At 37.6% G+C, this 16,909-nt stretch overlaps 1 protein-coding gene across 1 annotated transcript; it reads left to right on the top strand.

The window, feature by feature from the left end:
- Positions 1–2,614: 2,614 nt before the first annotated feature.
- On the top strand, positions 2,615–16,669 carry LOC145766171 (TNF receptor-associated factor 4-like). The gene is made up of 9 exons (XM_082577828.1): positions 2,615–2,817; positions 3,543–3,690; positions 8,210–8,314; positions 13,944–14,165; positions 14,469–14,564; positions 14,925–15,080; positions 15,569–15,746; positions 16,095–16,261; positions 16,526–16,669. Exons 1-9 carry the CDS (start codon positions 2,615–2,617, stop codon positions 16,667–16,669), a joined length of 1,419 nt encoding a protein of 472 aa, XP_082433954.1.
- The last annotated feature ends 240 nt before the right edge of the window (positions 16,670–16,909 follow it).

The following is a 16,909-nucleotide window of genomic DNA, read 5'->3' on the forward strand; positions in this document are numbered from 1 at the left end:
ACTTTGTTTCAAATACAATACCGGTATTGATAAAGTTTTGGTTGCAATGTATGGATTGCTAATGAAAATTGTAAATATAGGCTACTGTTAAAGCAAGGGTGTCAAACTAAAATTGCTCTGAGGGCCAAATAAATGCTTGTAAATTACGTTAACTTGAGGGCCGCAACACTTTTTTGCATTGCGGAAAGTTAAAGCCTGTTTTCCTGGCCCGTTCCGCCATTCTAAATATTGCGGACGGGTCATACAGAGTTTTCGATTCACACTCTCATTACACAGGTACCTCGACTCCCCATCCTGACTCCCACGACCTATGATGGTAGACCTTTCCCGGGTGCATCGCCACCCCATATTCACGCCACTCTCCGCCGCCACTGGTTAGCTTATCACCGTTCAATAAACAAAATAACAAAGAACGCAATGAAGGAGGTATTGAAAATGCACCAAATACGTAAGATCGCAAAAAAGAAGGAATAGTAGCCTAATAAGAACAAAAAGTTAGAAAAATACTGTAAAAATGAAAAAGAAATGCAAACGTAAAGACCTGGACCTGAAGAGCAAAATCAGGGCAAAATTCTTGCAGCTAACTTCCAAAAAGTGCGAAAAAAACAAAATTCTGAAGAAGTGACTGCCGCAAATATAGTTTACCAATGTGAAGATGAATAGGTAATGTGATTGTCTTCTTTTTTTATTCGCGCAACGCTCAGAGTTCAAGATGGAAAAGCACTACATCTTGCAAGTTTACAATTTTGCATATAAAATAGATTTGTTCCCTGTCTCATCATTAGTGCGTCCGCTCCGGGAGCCGTCCACACACCCAAACACTCAGCAGGCACACCATAATTACCTGGAAGATACCTACCGAGGGACTTACTCTGACCGAAAGGACCCACCGCGGTAGACGGTATAATCTGTGAATGTAAAAATGATGTTTATTGGCTGCCTCAAGCTGATCTGCTTGTTTCGACTTTCCTCTTGCTGATGTTGGAGCAGACTAGAAGATGGCGGGTTAAGTTCGAGAACGAGCGCGTTTTGGTAGAGAATTGATTTTAATTTGATTTGAGTTTGTTTGTTTGTGTGTGTGTTTTCTCTTGTTGCCCGCTTGAAGAAGGGCATCTGCTTGTGGAAAAATGGGCCACTGCAGTCTGACATCTCATTTGGCGGAGATGCCAGATAGGGGCCGCCAGAGGAAGGGTAGCTTTCGCTGACCCCAGAGTCTTCTTGGGATTGGCCGCTGCAATCCTGTCATCCCAAGGCGAGTGGGATAACGGAGAAGTACGGTTAAAGATTTCCCACTGCAATCACTCTTCCGGCATCGGGCGGTTTCAGATAATGAGAGGGACGTGTTAAAGATGAGTTGTTACGACCTTGGTTGTCTAAACTTCTTCAAAGATGTTCTACGACCGTACTGTGCTAGTGAGACCCACCGCTGCAATCAGTCGTCCCTACCATCGAGGACGGCTGAGAAGGGCGGTTGAAGAGAGAGTCTGGTTCTTCTTTCTTCGACTGATTCTTCTTTCTTCTGACCGTAGGAGGAGGTTTGGAAGGAATGGAAATGTCAGATGACAAAGGTATGTTATGCTTTTGTGTTATGTCTTTTGTTTTTGTCATGATCATAGAAAAAAAAGAAAAATACTGTAAAAATGAAAAAGAAATGCAAACGTAAAGACCTGGACCTGGAAAGCAAAATTCTTGCAACTAACTTCCAAAAAGTGCGAAAAAAACAAAATCCTTGAAGAAGTGACTGCGTAAATATAATCTAACAGTGTGAAGATGAATAGGCAATGTGATTGTCTTCATTGTGATGCAGCAATATTGGTTTTTCTCACGCCATAAAATGGCGTAACATACCACTTAAAAATTATGTGACGTTTGCTGGCATTTCCGGATTTTTTTTAGCAATTTTAGAGTGCATTTATCTTGCTAGGTGGGCAGTGAAAGAGATTGAACTTTCCAAAAATTCAAAAATGCATCACGGGCCGCACCAAAACGTCCTCGCGGCCACGTGTTTGAGACCCTTGAGTTAAAGTCATAACTTTTAAAACCTTTGTTAAACAGAAGTCACACTTTAAATTCAACTTATGACAATCATGGGCAGTCAAAACGTAAGGCCCATAATAATTGAATAGCTGTAGCTACGTAGGCCTATAGGCCTACGCCATTGCAGATTTAATCATATTTTTATAATTTAATTTTAGCAAGCTGGTACAAACTGTTTTTGGCTTACATAATATATAAAAGCCTTATGACGACCAAGTATTATTGCAATAATTTGTAACACTGGGTTTATTACACTGCAATAGTCTATGACCTATGTAACCTACTTTTAATTCCTAAATAATTTATGTCTATATCCAAGAAGATTAATGCTTTTCCTGTTCTATTGATTCAAAGTCAAAGTTCTGTTGTAGAAACAAGGTTGTTACATTGGTATCTCAATATTAATAATTTATGAATAACCCCTGTTCCGTCACGAACTAAAGCTTGGAGAATATAGATCTTTGTCAATGTCTCTATCATTAGACAAGTTAATGTTCAGCAGGTGGAGAAGAGACAATTTGTTTTTCTGTAAGTTCTGTTCTAGTCTATTTCAGAGAAAAATCAATACCAGAGCAAAATGAGTGCGTCGAAAGTAAAGCGACTTAACTTCATAAACAGTCGCCCAAACTCAGTCGCAAGCAGCAACATTAGTTCTGATTCGAGCTTTTCTGGAAGTCAGATATCTCTTCCCAACTCTGTTTTCTCTGTGAGTATCGATGATGATGAACCGTGGCGAATTGCTTTGCTTGCAAAACTGTTTGTCGAACCTTTAGAAAACAGGTAGGTTGAACACAAGTCACAAGTTTACACAGCCTACCGTTATTGGTCAAAATAACTGCCGTCGCAGTTTTAGGAACCGATAAAACTTAGGATTCTTTTTTCAAGAATTAGGATAAATCTGAAGGTAATTTTGCTACATTTTCTGATATGCTTCTGATATGTCAGATTAAATTATGCGGACCTTTAGGCGATCAGTATGGGTAGGTAGCAATAAGAATACATTTTGGCTCATTAATAAAATGAAATAAATTCAATTAAATTTAAGAAAAAAATCAAAGTGACGAAACGAAATTGACGTTTCATCATGAAAAAAGAAATGATAAAAATTAACCCACGGTGGTTATCGCCAGTTGTCTGCAGTTAAGCAGCAATAACTTCAAAGACAGGGATCTTTCATCAACACCTAGTGGCTAGAATAATTTACCCCGACAAACAAAAACTTCACGCTATCAACCTCGGCAATCGGACCAACGGACAGGCCAAAGAAAAAGCATTAAAGTAATTTAAAAACATTAAAAAAAAACTTCATGTCATTAGTTGTGCAAGCTAGTCAGAGTTCAAACCTCGAAGTAGCCTATCAAGGTGTCGTGCTTTAAAGACCGATTATGACCGCTTACTTTCACTGCCACAGAAACAATGTTTTGTTTCCTGAAAAGTTATCTTAATTGACATTAAATTAAGCTCATCGGTTAGTCTATACTCTAAAGGACACACACTTTTTCCAGATTTTTATGCGCAAGCTGTCTTCGTGTCCTTCATTTTCCAGTCTCGCTATCGCAATGCGATCATCATGTTTGCTCATCCTGCCTTGGAGATCTGTGTCGAAAGAAAAGTGTCTGTCCTTCCGACGGAAAACCTTTCATCAGGGAGGAGGCAAGTTTATAAAAGTTATTTTACTCAGGAAAATTTTTTTAGATAATGCCTTTCTAAAAAGAACGAGAGGCTTATTATAAAAAAAATTGAATCGTTACCAATTTTTTCATTCTTTTCATGTAAAGATCCAAAACTTTTTAGTGGAGTAGGCTATCAGCTTCAAGTTTAAGCTGGGGTTGTGTGATAACATGTCATATATAAGCTACTGTAGTAGTTTCGCCAACGGTTAAGCCTCCTGTGAAGGTTTAACAGGATCTTCGCTAATAAAATAGAAAAAAAAAATAGATGGTCGATACACCAAATGTGTTCAAAAATATGTTTTGGAGAGATTTTTGGCTTAAACCAAGAAAAAATATATAAAAAAAATAGGACTAATTATTAGCATTCACGATCTCGAGAAAAAAGTTAATTATTCAGTTTAAATTGAATCAATTCCATTGAATGACTTTTCGCAAGGTAAATTTTATGATATTGCTCTCGCAATAAACTTTTGTAGGACATGGGGATTGTCATTTCATTCAGACGTGAGTCATATTCTCGCAATTGACTTTCTTGTGTTTACATCTTTCAAAAGATTTTTAAACGGTAGCTATTATGTGATCAGTAGGGCAATTAAAGTCAAGTTTTTATTACTAAGTTGTTGCGATGTGGTTTAGCCTAAGTACCAGTTTTGGATACAAGGAGTAGGTCTAAGTTGCAAACTCTTAATTTGATAGGCCAATAAAAAGTCAGTTTTTTATCGTGAGGTCAAATTTTCAATTTTAGGTGAATAAACTCAATTGTAATTGACAAGCCCTGATCAAATGTTTTCTTTTGAAAGTTGAGAAAAATTGATGCTTTAATAAATTCTTGTTCATCAATCTCAATCTGTGCTGACTCTTTAACGTAACCTCACATTAAGCGATAGTGCAATCACCACAGACATCACCTTGCCTTTGCACTAAACTTGTTAGGTGAGGCAGAAGCATCTCGGTTACTGTGGCTTGTGTTCGACTAATAGGCTATAGACTAGCTCTATTATTCCATGACAGTGCAGTAAGAGTCAACAAATTATTTTATGTTAGTGTTCAGTATATTGTGCAATAAGCGAGCTCCTTGACATAACCTATGTGATTGTTGTGCGGTTGGCAATAGAGCAGAGCGAGAGGTATGCAACCTTTCATACTTCCCGGCCTAATATATTAGCCTATCCGTGTCAGACCGCGGGTCAAACTTGCATTTCTCACCGACTATCTCCACCACAAAAAGAAAGCAATTTAGTTTCAAGATAACCAAAATACAAGAAAACTAGACCACACAACTGGCTTTGTTTTTCATTTCATGAACTGGGTGCATTTTTGATTTTTAACAAATGTAGGCTATGACTTTTACCCTCAGATCACAAAATCGTCTGAGCATGCTGCCCTTGCTTAGCCAACGCACTTCGATAAAGTAGAACAGGTCTCTTTTCTCTTAATACGCAGTTAAAATCATCTAAAAACATAATTACAGCAGTGCGATTACAAAACTTGACAAATTTGCTGAATCGGTATGTGTCATTTCAAGAATATTTTTTGCCCAAGCCAGAAATCAAAGCTTGCCACGGGCCAAATGTTTTCGCTTCTCGGGCCGCATTTGGCCCACAGGTTGCTTACCCCTGCTATAGTGAAAATGTGACTCGACAGGGATATAGATTTTGCTTTAACTTGTGAGGTAAATAAGGTTGTTTCATGCAGAATAATTCATGATGCCAAAAGTTAAAGCTTCCAGTGCATTTAGATCTATACTTCAAGATTTTCCTGGCGAGTTTATGCAAAGTCCCAGCAATAAATTCCAATGAATTATATTGCAACGTCTGCAGCTGTGTGGTTTCTTTTGCCAAACGCTTTCTTGTTGACCGTCAGAGAAAAACATAAAAATGCAACTTTTTTAAACTAGAAAATGCTTTTCAGCAACATTTTAACCAAAAGCGGTGGTAATGGTATGTTGTAAAATCATTTGGTCAAGTTAAAGTCTTTAAAGATGAAGCTTTTTTTAAGCGATCCAATGTTTATTACTACCGTCAATTGACGGGCTTGGGTTTTCTACAGTAGCATATAGGCAGTGATGTACGCGCATACAAAAAATATTGACGCCGTCAGCGCAAACGCAAACGTTTGAAAAACTATACGCCGCATGCGTCAACGCAACTTGTAAAAAAAGTTGGCGGCGTCAGCGTTAGCGCATACTCTAGCGCATACTCATTTTGTTTGCTAGGTGCCAAACATTCACACGGTATAAACCACTCGAAACAACACACTTTTCAAGCCACTTCGCGATTTCTCGTTACAAGAAATTATCTTTTTGGCCGGAAGGCACATCTGGCATTAAAAATATAAGTTTTTGCCTTTCGAAGAAGAGCTTAAAATACTTTTCCATGTAGGGCCATGGATTTGTATTATCATGCTCCATTTCACTTGGAGATTAGTATTACCGTAAGTTATTCCCTGAATAGGCCTACAATAGTAAAGTGTAAGAAACTGTAGCATATGCCTATCAAGAAAATTCTATTATTATACTAACTGTCGCTCCTAGTAATATACTAACTGTCGCTCCCTAAAAATCCATTATAAAAAACACTCTTTTTAAAATAATTCCGTTTGAATAAGACTAATATTGCTTTTAATGCCATAATTCTCTCAGTAAGCTCCATGCTTTTTTCTGATAAGATTTTTAAAAAGTGGGTTAATGGAAGACAAAACTGCCAGACACAAGCAAGTTTAGATTCTGAACTGCACAACTCTTTGTTATTAGCATTCAGGGATAGTTAGCATTACTAGCATTAATAATGATGAAAACGAAAAAATATATTTTGACACCCCTGTAGCAATACAACCCCGGTTTGCTCTTCCACTTTTGTTTGTTTGAATTAAAGTAAAAAAAAACATTTTTGTAAAGTTTGTTAGATACTCACTGAATTCCTTTTTTGTTTATTGTTAGTCGGCAGCCGGCAGCAATGGCCGAGTGGTTAGCGCGTTGGGCTCGCAGTCGAGAGCCTGTATGTTCGACTCCAGCCACCCGCACTTGCTGTTGTTTCTCTGGGTAAGAAACTTTACGATAATTGCCTCTACCCAGTGATCGATTTCGAGTAATGGGTAGTACCAAATTTAAGTTATAAATAGAGTAGACAACCGGAAACAGACATTGCCGTCGGCTGCAGCGTGGGTCAGGTGTACGTCGGAAGGCGTACACCGATGCATAGCGCTCAAGTCCGCTTTCCCGCAATGCAAGATAAAGATAAACAAACAAACAACAAACAAACAAACTAGTGTTATTAGCAGTAGGCTACTCAAAAGCCTCTCACAATTGGCCTCTGGATGCATGTTTTGCTAAACTGCTCATCAAGTTACAAAACATATATAATTACATACTTACGCAACAGAATGTATAAATTGTCAAGTAAAAATTACCTTAGCTTGATAGCCTACTGTATGTAGGCCTACACATTACTACGCAGTCTACGCTACATAGCCTAGCCTACAACAAGAATAATCGGCAAAGTAATGTACTACATATAACATACAGAGTACAACATCATGCAAGCAATCACGGTCGGAGACCAAATATTTGAGTTTGTTTAGATACATAGGATGCACTGCTCATTGCCTGAGAAGTTTCTGATTTGCCCCAAAATGCAAGACTTAACTAATATAAATTAAAGTGCTCACAATTGCTTACAAACGCCTTCAACACTGCTTGCTTAAAAAAATTTCACACTACGAAGCCAAGTCATTGTTTACATTTTACATGGAGCGGCATTACCAACCTACCTACTTGCTTGCTTACATTACATTCCTGTTTTGACCCGTAATTTACTAAGTAATTTCTCAGTAGGCCTAAGTTGTTTTAACTAATTCTTTCTTTTTTTCTGCAAGACTTCAGTCTCCACGTGGGACTCTAGCGTCAAAGGCAGTGCGATATACAAACAAACTCCAGCTGACTGAACAATAGATGACACTGTGACACAACACTAGAACAATGGGCAATTGCAAGACGTTAACATTTTGCAGTTTGACAAAAAAAATTGCAAACAACAACTAAGACATTAAAAAGTATGCGTTGACGCTATGCGCTAAAAAACCGCGAAAACTTTACGGCGCATCCTCAAGCGCAAACTATCCAAAAAAATGTGGCCGCAAACGTTAGCGCAAACAAAAAGTCTACGCCGCATGTATGCGGCGTAGAATTTGCGGCGCATACGTACATCTCTGCATATAGGCCTATGTAAAGTACATGGGATATTTATATGCACCTTTTCTGAAATACTAGACTTGGTGATAGAGCAATCTTACACAAAGTAAGGACTATAGTTAGGCCTATGAGCAATCTAAAAAAACTGCAATCTTATCAAAATATTGCAAACTCCGAAGTCGTTTTCCAGTATTTTAGTTTTACGTAGTCATCACAGAGTTAAGATGCATTTTTATTTCTGGAACTATTGTAAAATGTTTAGGCTAGTTCTTCTATACTGTCATTGCTGATCATTCTTTTCGCTTTTCAGTCCCTTGTTGATGACAGCCTTCAACTCGAACTCAACGCATTAGAACTTGAATGTCCACACAAGCTATCGGGATGCATATGGAAAGGCCGAGTAGAAAACTTTAGGGTAATATCTTCGTAGCTATATCATTTAATAGCTTCAAATAAAGTGCAATCACCAAGTGTGGAAGACAAGACCTTAACTACCGCCGGTGCAATGCACCGGGGCGGGGGCCCCAGAGCAAAGGAAACCCGCATTGCTACATTTTATTGTAAAATATTTAAGTTAAACAACTAAAGTAAAGCTTTTATAGTTTTGTTATGTATAGCCTACATAGCTTGTAATTTTTTTGTGGAAGATTTTCGTTCATTACTTGACATGTTTGTTGTAGCTTACATAGCGCCCCACTACAGTCACTTAGCCTACTGTAATGTTGTGTTTCGCTCGGCTCATTTTGGTTCTACAGAACTTCAACGTTGATGCCGACTCAAACATCATTGTCATTCTTTGCAGTTTTTAGCCTATACTTTGTGACGCAATAGATTCAATTCTTGCAACATCCACGCTTTTATTTCGTATTTGACGGCTGCCAAGCCAGGACCACTCAGCGCATGTGAATATACTTTTTTTGGTGACGGTTTTAGAGTCAAAAAAGAAAGATTGATAGTTGTTGCGTCACTTGTTGGTTGGTATAGCCCAGGGCTTCCCAAACTGGGGGTCGCGTAACGAACTTCAGGGGTCGCAGAAAGTATACCAACTTGCACAAGGTACTGCATATAAACACTTCTGTGCGAGATGCTGTGACAGTTATTAACTTTATTAAGAGTCGCGCACTCAATAGGCTGCCCGTATTTTTGAAAATTTAAGGGCGTAATTCAGATTTGCGTCTCAAAATAAGTCAGTGTTATGCGTAAGTCAGACTTATATAGGCCAGGCTTATACGAGAAGCTTATTTGCGATGCAGAAACTCGACTTACGCGCGACTTATATAAGACCGTATTAAGCCTCTTTGTTTTCGCGCGAAAGAGAAATTGCTATAGCAACTCTTTGGTTGAGGTAATGAAGCGTGAAACTGAAGGCTGTAAAACTGAGCTACATTCCTGCTGAACCACCAAATAAGGCAATGTTGTGCTTTAAACTCACAACTAGAAAAAAGCACTTTTTTATGATGTTGAAATACGTTATAGTTGCATCAGTAAGTCGTTCGTTAACTAACGTAGATGCCAAGTAATCCATGTCGCAACAGATCTAGCATGTGCTTTAAACTCACAACTAGAAAAAAGCACTTTTTTATGATGTTGAAATACGTTATAGTTGCATCAGTAAGTCGTTCGTTAACTAACGTAGATGCCAAGTAATCCATGACGCAACAGATCTAGCACAAAAAGTTCATTCACAAGCAAGGAATACTCATTTAACAATGAAACAACGTAAAACAACGTTATGCCAATATGCAAATGGCTTTCGTTTACAATAATTCATAAATTTGAAAGAATCAGGTTACTCAAGTTATTTTTGATGCCTAAATAGGAAAGCTTTGACTTTGCTTGCACAATCATGGCCAGGATTGACACATGATGCGCGGATTTTTGACAACAGCATCATTCGAGATAAATTTGAGAATGGAGAAATTGATGGAATCCTATTGGGTGACAATGGGTATGCACCGAGAAATGCGCGCTACAATTCTGCAAACAGAACTTTGACTAACCCCGGCCAAGTTGCCATCGCTTCTCTGGAAATGGCCAGTTGCAAAAAATCGAAGGCTTATCAATAGCTGCAGTATGGGCGGTATTGCATGCAATCGGGCTGTCAACGTTTCGTCATTTTTAAACAATTCAAAGAGTTCCATAGTTGCAGTTTTGCTAAGACGGATACGTTGACAAAACTGCTTGTCGTTAAGTTGATTAAAAGGATTTGCATGATTGCGAACAGGCCTTTCAATGTGAATATTTGCATACTCTTCATCGAAGAGTTGCCTAAAAGCAATGGTTTGCAAATTTGTGAGAAAACGAAAATACAATTATATGCAATAATATACTGTGACCTAAATATCAAACCAAAACCTGTGTCAATAACGCCATGTTTCAGATGGACTAACTAAACCTAACTTTTTCAGCTGATCTGTGCCCAGACAGCAAGATTCGTCATTTTTACATTGATTCAACGCCTGCAGACGTTGAATCAATGTAAATATAACGAGTTTTGCTCTCTGGGTGGTCCTTTCAGTAGAGCTGTTCGCGTCAAAAACTTTAGTTAAATCATTCCTCGCTTGATTATTTTGGAAAGGCTTTTTTATCATTTTTTTATTTATTTTCCACCACTGGAAAGTCTTTGATGAGGTCAATAAGCAGTTGGCGTTCAGAATTGTTGTAATTAAATACTCTTGGTATTTTTATTGAAATAAGAAATGATAATGCAATTTACATTAAAGGGTTACGGGAATTTGTATAAACTATGTTTATCTAAAAGCGCAGTAAACTCGCTCATCAAGTTGCTCACTGAATTTAGTAGTTCATATCTTAGCGATAGTTAACTGACGCGAAGAAGTGCTTGCGTATAGCTGAGCTATATTCATGCTAAATCAACAAATAATGCAATGTTGTGCTATTTAAACCTACAACTAGAAAAAAGTCGTTTTTTGTGACGTTGAAATAGAAACGTTGTAGTTGCATCAGTAAGTCGTTCGTTAACGTAGATGCCAAGTAATCCATGACGCAACAGATCTGGCACAAAAATTTCCCTCACAAGCAAGTAATACTCATTACGCACTGAAACAACGTTATGCCAATACGCACATGGTTTTCGTTTGCAATAATTCATCAATTTGAAAGAATCAGATAACTCAGGTTATTTTTGATGCCTTGAAAGTTAAAAATAGTACAATTGTAGGAATACTGTTGCCAGTTTATGACTAAAAGGGCGGGCGCATAGACTCCCTTTGGTTTGAAAACTGTCAAATGTGAGATAGTTAATAGACTTGTTTTTTCCTGGCATTGCAGACAAAGGAAAAAGTATGACCAATCACAATTGTATGTTTGCAAAAGTGATGTTACAAGCAGTATTACTAAACTGCGTGTCAGGGTCTGGTTATTCAACAACACAAAATAGGCATTTCAAAATTTACACCACCAGCAATAACACTAGTAACCTACTATTGTCAGCGTCTGAAAGCAGTCTAGTTATTCAACAATCAAGCCAACTGTCAGACCGAAACTCTGCCTGCAACCAAGCTAAGATAACAGGCACACCTGTTTCACATTAAAAACTATCAAAAAAGTCTCGTGGCCTTTGCACCAGACGGTCTATTTAAAAAAAAAATGCTGTAACAAACCTCCTACTTTCAATACTTCCAGTATTAGCCAAACACTTTTTCCTTCAACAGAGGCTTAAACCACCTTCGCAGGTGGCTTATATCTTTCGGCTTTTAAGCCGAGTATAAGCCTTGCTAAAGCGTAAGTCTGCTTTCTGAATCGCAAAATCGACGCTTAACGCAGAATTTTGTCCAGACAGACTTAAGCCGCCTTAAGTCTGGTTTCTGAATTCCGCCCTAAGAGTTGAAATGGAATCGGAGTTATTATAAAAACTCTTTTACTGCATCGTGAAGTGAAGTGGCTTTCAAAAGTCGAAGCTTTAATGGCTAGCCTATAAACGTTGAAAACCGAAATCGTGATTTTTCCAACAGAATAAAATTCAGTCTTGGTTCACCATTTTCGCAATGACATCTAGCTTTTGGAAATATGCCAAATGTCAGATTTGTTTGAAAAACTGAACGAATTTAATTTGTCTCTCAGAAGACATCAATATTTTGCACTGAAATCTAAAATCGATGCGTTTATCAAAAAATTGAACATCTGCAAACCAAAATTTCAAAATGATTTATCTGAAATGTTCTCACTTCGCCTACCGTGTCAACCTAAACAACATTGAACCGCCTTGAGACGTGCATTAACAAGCACTGAACCACGGCTGGACTTGCTTTGTTCACAATGGTAAATGTATTTGCTTTTTTGTTTTGTTTCCAGTAGGCTGCCCAGTGCCCATAGGCTTCGTTGTTATGGTCAGAAATAAATAAAAACAAAGTGAACTGAGAACGGTAAATTCTTTTTGGTTTTCGTTAGATTTAAGCTTTTCAATAAACATCACAAATGTAGCCTACATTTCGCACTATTCGTCGTTTTAATCGTAAGGGACCGCGAAACATTTTAGGAGTTAAAGGGATACTAAAGGAAAAACCTGACTTGGCGATTTTCCACGTTCTTTGTGTTTAACTTGCTACCATAAAACGATTTTCAATAAAATTTTGCCCCATTGCGGTCTGACCACCAGTGCGAGCGTGCTTTTTTCAGAGCTTTCAAAACCAGAATGGGCCTGAGCAGCGAAGCGTGCGACTGTACAGTCTACGTAATAAACGACGAGCAATCAGCTAATCATGCAACAGTTGTTACTGCCGGCGATTTAACTGTAGGCTATGTATGTATGTACATCAAAACATCAGATTTCAACGTCAAAACATCAGACAGTTTGCTCAAAACCTCAGATCTGATGTTAAAACATCAGATGTTGTAACGTGGCTTTTGTTATTGCTGTCTTTTATTACGTATTCTCGAGCTGTGTTTGCACTTTTTAGTCATTTTGAAAAAAAAATGAAAATAACTGAAACATTGGACTTTGGGCCTTGCCAGCGCCATTGAAAACAATTTTTTTTCGGTAATTATTTTTGAAATGTAGGCTATTCTTGAATGTTCAGTTTACGCATTTCAATGCTTAATTCCCGTTTGAAAATTTCATTTAGTATGCCTTTAAAAGGGGTCGCGAGCAAAAAAGTTTGGGAAGCCTTCCTATAGCCTATAGGCTACTATTAAAACAAGAACGTTATTCCCTTATTATTTTTATTAGTCGACCTTCCGTTACAAACACGAAAGTAAATCTGGGGTTCTTCGTTGAAAAAAAGTTGAAGAGCGCTAACGTAACAGAGATGGAAAAGAAAGGATTTTTGGCTATTAACACAATACTGTAGCACTCACAACTGCAGTAAAAGAGCGCACATGAGTAGGGATTCTAGGAGGCTTGGTGCAGTTCTGGTGATGCTGAGCCAATCATTCCCCTCAACAGATGACTAATGTTCGCCAGCCAGGTGGCTAACAAGAAAAAAGTTCCGAGAAGTTTGGCAATAATAAAGCACTTTATGAGAACAATAACAGTCTTTTCAATATTTTAATAAATTATTGATAGTGGACTGGCGGACATTCATAGCAGGCTGTTCAAAACGATGAAGAGTTTTTCTGCGAAAGCAACGTGGAATGAAAACAAATTTTGTTTACTAAAATTTGATTGAAGCAGAATAAAGTCAAGACAAAGATTTTTTGTGGTTTTATAATTTTTTGATTAGAAATATTCGAAATAGATGTACCCTAACTTTTGCTTTGTTCAATCGTAAGACAGACTAAATGGAAAATCTTCAAAAACATTTTTTGAGATTACGCTTTTTTAAAGTTTAGGCTACTGCTCGTATTCTTTGTTTTAAGATTCTCTTTAGTTTCAGAAACGCATGGCGAAACTAAATCGCTTTCTAATCGACGAGACTTCGAAGCGACCTTAGACATCACTCGACGCTAATAAGAAATCCATTTCGAAACAAAATCGAGATTAAGTCCTTATTAACTGAAAAAGAAATGTTTCAAAATATGTTTTGAACAGTTATAATTTATATCCATCGAGAAACGTTTGCATAGCCTACGACGTTTTGTTGCAGGAGCACTTCAAAACTTGTGACCATTCGGAAGCAGTGTGTTCAAACGGATGCAATCATCGATGTCCCCAGCGGCTGATGAGCACCCATATCTCGTCAGAATGTCCAATGAGACCTGTCTTGTGTGAATTTTGCAAACGAAATATCAGCGCTGAACAAGAAATAGAACATTTAAAGGATTGCCCGAGACTGCCTGTTTCATGCCCAAAATCTTGTGGCAAAATGGTGAGCTGCAAAACATAAAATAAATGTTTTTTGATTGTTCATAGTGCCACAACGCATCCTTACATTGTAGAATCAGGAAATCTTACTTTTTCTTGGACCAGTTATAAAGATAACTTTCAAACCGAAAACTAAACTCCGCCGTGCTGTGAAAGCTTATTAGCCTACAATATATTTCGGTTGCAAAAGAAAACATTCCAGTAAAGTGCAAAATACCCTAATAGTCTACTTAAAAGTCATTTGTATTTCTCGTTCTTTTCGAAAACTGTTAGATTGATAAATCTGAACATCGTTTTTCTTGTTCAGGAAATACCACGAGAAGAAGTGGGCAATCATCTCAACACAGAATGTACCCTGGCTGAATTCTCCTGTCCATATGAGATGCTAGGTTGCTCGTTCAAGGTGAATGCTTATCGAAAAGATAAGATATTATTCTTTGACAAATACGGACCCTTCTTACAAATTGTTCATTTAATTAAGAATTGTCATAAGTAAATCATAAAGATAGTCATATACGCAAAGCTATCTTTAGAGGAGGTCTTGATATACGACGTAATATTTTTTATCACGTCAGCGCAGAATTCCAACTGCTAGGCTAAGTATGTTCAGACGTTCCACTTACTAATTGCCATTTGGCCTAATTGCGTAATTGCCATTTATTTTGCACACAATGATCCATGTAAGCTTCTGCAATTTATTGCTGTAGTGAAAGAAGATCATCTTTGATATTCTACACCTTTATAAGTAACCTACCTATTGCAGGGTGGGAGATCTGATTTATCTCAGCACGTGGACCAATGCCTGAAAGAACATATAACATTGCTTTGTGATGGTGTCCTCAAACATGGAAAGCTATTATCGGCGCAAGAAAATGACTTAAAAAAATGCGCAGAAACAATTGAACTGCACAATCACAAGGTGTTCTGTCTTGTTATGTTGACTTACGTTAATATTTGTTGAAAAGTATTGAAGATAATAATAGTAATGATTTTGGCCTTCATCGCCTCTAAACCACCAATTTGTTTAGTTTCGATCTTGAATTGCGTTGTTGACTTTTGTCTTCAACATGGTTTTATCTTGATGTTTCGTACAACTTTCAAAAGCTTTCGTTTAAAATTGAGATTAATAACTTACTGTAGTTTCCACCTCTGGTTCCAATTATAATCGGTGGTTTAATTCCAATAGAAGCAAGGGAGTGTTAAACGCCCCTTCCCATACACTCCACCGTGAAAGGGCTACCGCCGTCGAGAGATCCACTCATTTCTAGTTATTTCTACCGCAAAAATATTTTAGTCATTAAAAAGTTGAGGCCCAGTAGTGGATTTCATGGTAGGGAGGTGGCACTCACCTACAGTCACATGCATTGAATAAGAGCTTACATATTTTCCATGATTCGTCTATTTCAGCTTTCCTTTTTGATTCAAGAAAGCGAAACACAACTTCTTTGGAAAATTAGCGATTGGACTTCCAAAATGAGCAATGCTGTTGCTGGCAAGCGACCACTTTTACAAAGCGTTCCATTCTACACAGGCCGACACCAATACAAGCTCTGCTTATCGCTACTACCAAACGGAGACAGAAATGGTGAAGATTACTTTTGTTACAGAAAACTATTGGCCTAATTATGAATTTTAAACTACTTTGTCGCATAGCTGGCATTGAGTGTAGTCTGCAATCTGCAATTGTGCTAGAAAATACTTTAAAAACAAAAACGAATTACCGACTTAGAAGCATTTAGTCTGAGCTACTTTACACCACAAAAACTAGTAAAATTTGCTAGCTCAACATCTACTACATGGTTTTTCAAAAGCTGCATCGGCTATGACAATTACAATAATGGTCGACGACTTCAAACTAGATCATTTTAATTACTTTAGCAACATTAGAGTTGAAGATGTAACCTATTTCGCTTTTATAATTGCATTTTTATAGCTAAAGGCAAATTCGTGTCTCTTTACGTTCGAATATGCAAGGGAGAGTATGATGCTCTGCAAATCTGGCCATTTGCACTCAACATGGACTTCATTTTGGTTGATCAGAGTCAAGACCCGAGAGGACGCTCTGATTTCTCGTACACGTTGCGTAGCAATTCCTGCAAAGTAGGCTGAAATAATGGAACAAGTTGTTTGTGTCCTCTTACTTGCATAACTCACATATTTTGATCTTCGAGATTCTTTCAACTAGAGTGATATTTGTTACAGAAAAAATGAGGTAGACTACCTGCGAATAAATGCTGTTTAAAAATAAAAGTTTTTCATATGAATTAAGCGTAAAATTCATAGAAGGGTCAATCTGTTAGTTTAACTTGTTTGCAATTTAAAAAAAACATAGAGTTTAATAACAGTAGCCTATATACTTTTCAGGAAAATTTACCTTTTCTTGGAAGACCTACTTCGGAAGCGAATCCAAGCTTTGGCCCACAAAAATTTGTATCACATGCCTTGCTGAAGTCACGTGATTACGTCCGTGATGACGTTGTGTTTATACGAGTCTGCGTAAAGCGGTAAAAGCCTTGAAGTCAAATTTATCTTGAATGTTGTCCTGTTATTTACAGCAATGCGTATCACGAGTTTAGCTTAAAGTGCATGGTAGAAAATCGTAAAAACATCTTACACAAATGTTAATTTTTTTGCGTGCAAAAACCAAAGTTTCTTGCAACAAAAGTTTCCATTTCTATCTCACTTGGTTAGATCGTAGATGATTTTTGTTTAAAACTTTATAAAAATCTGTCACAAACTAAGTTTTTA

The sequence above is a fragment of the Aplidium turbinatum genome, chromosome 1 (genome assembly GCF_918807975.1).
Source record: "Aplidium turbinatum chromosome 1, kaAplTurb1.1, whole genome shotgun sequence".
Lineage (NCBI taxonomy): Eukaryota > Metazoa > Chordata > Ascidiacea > Aplousobranchia > Polyclinidae > Aplidium > Aplidium turbinatum.

Coding starts and splice junctions, on each gene's coding strand:
- LOC145766171 (XM_082577828.1), top strand. CDS start 2,615: ATGAGTGCGTCGAAAGTAAAGCGACTTAACTTCATAAACAGTCGCCCA. Junction 8,315..13,943: donor GCCGAGTAGAAAACTTTAGG/GTAATATCTTCG, acceptor GTTTTGTTGCAG/GAGCACTTCAAAACTTGTGA. Junction 16,262..16,525: donor TGCGTAGCAATTCCTGCAAA/GTAGGCTGAAAT, acceptor TATACTTTTCAG/GAAAATTTACCTTTTCTTGG.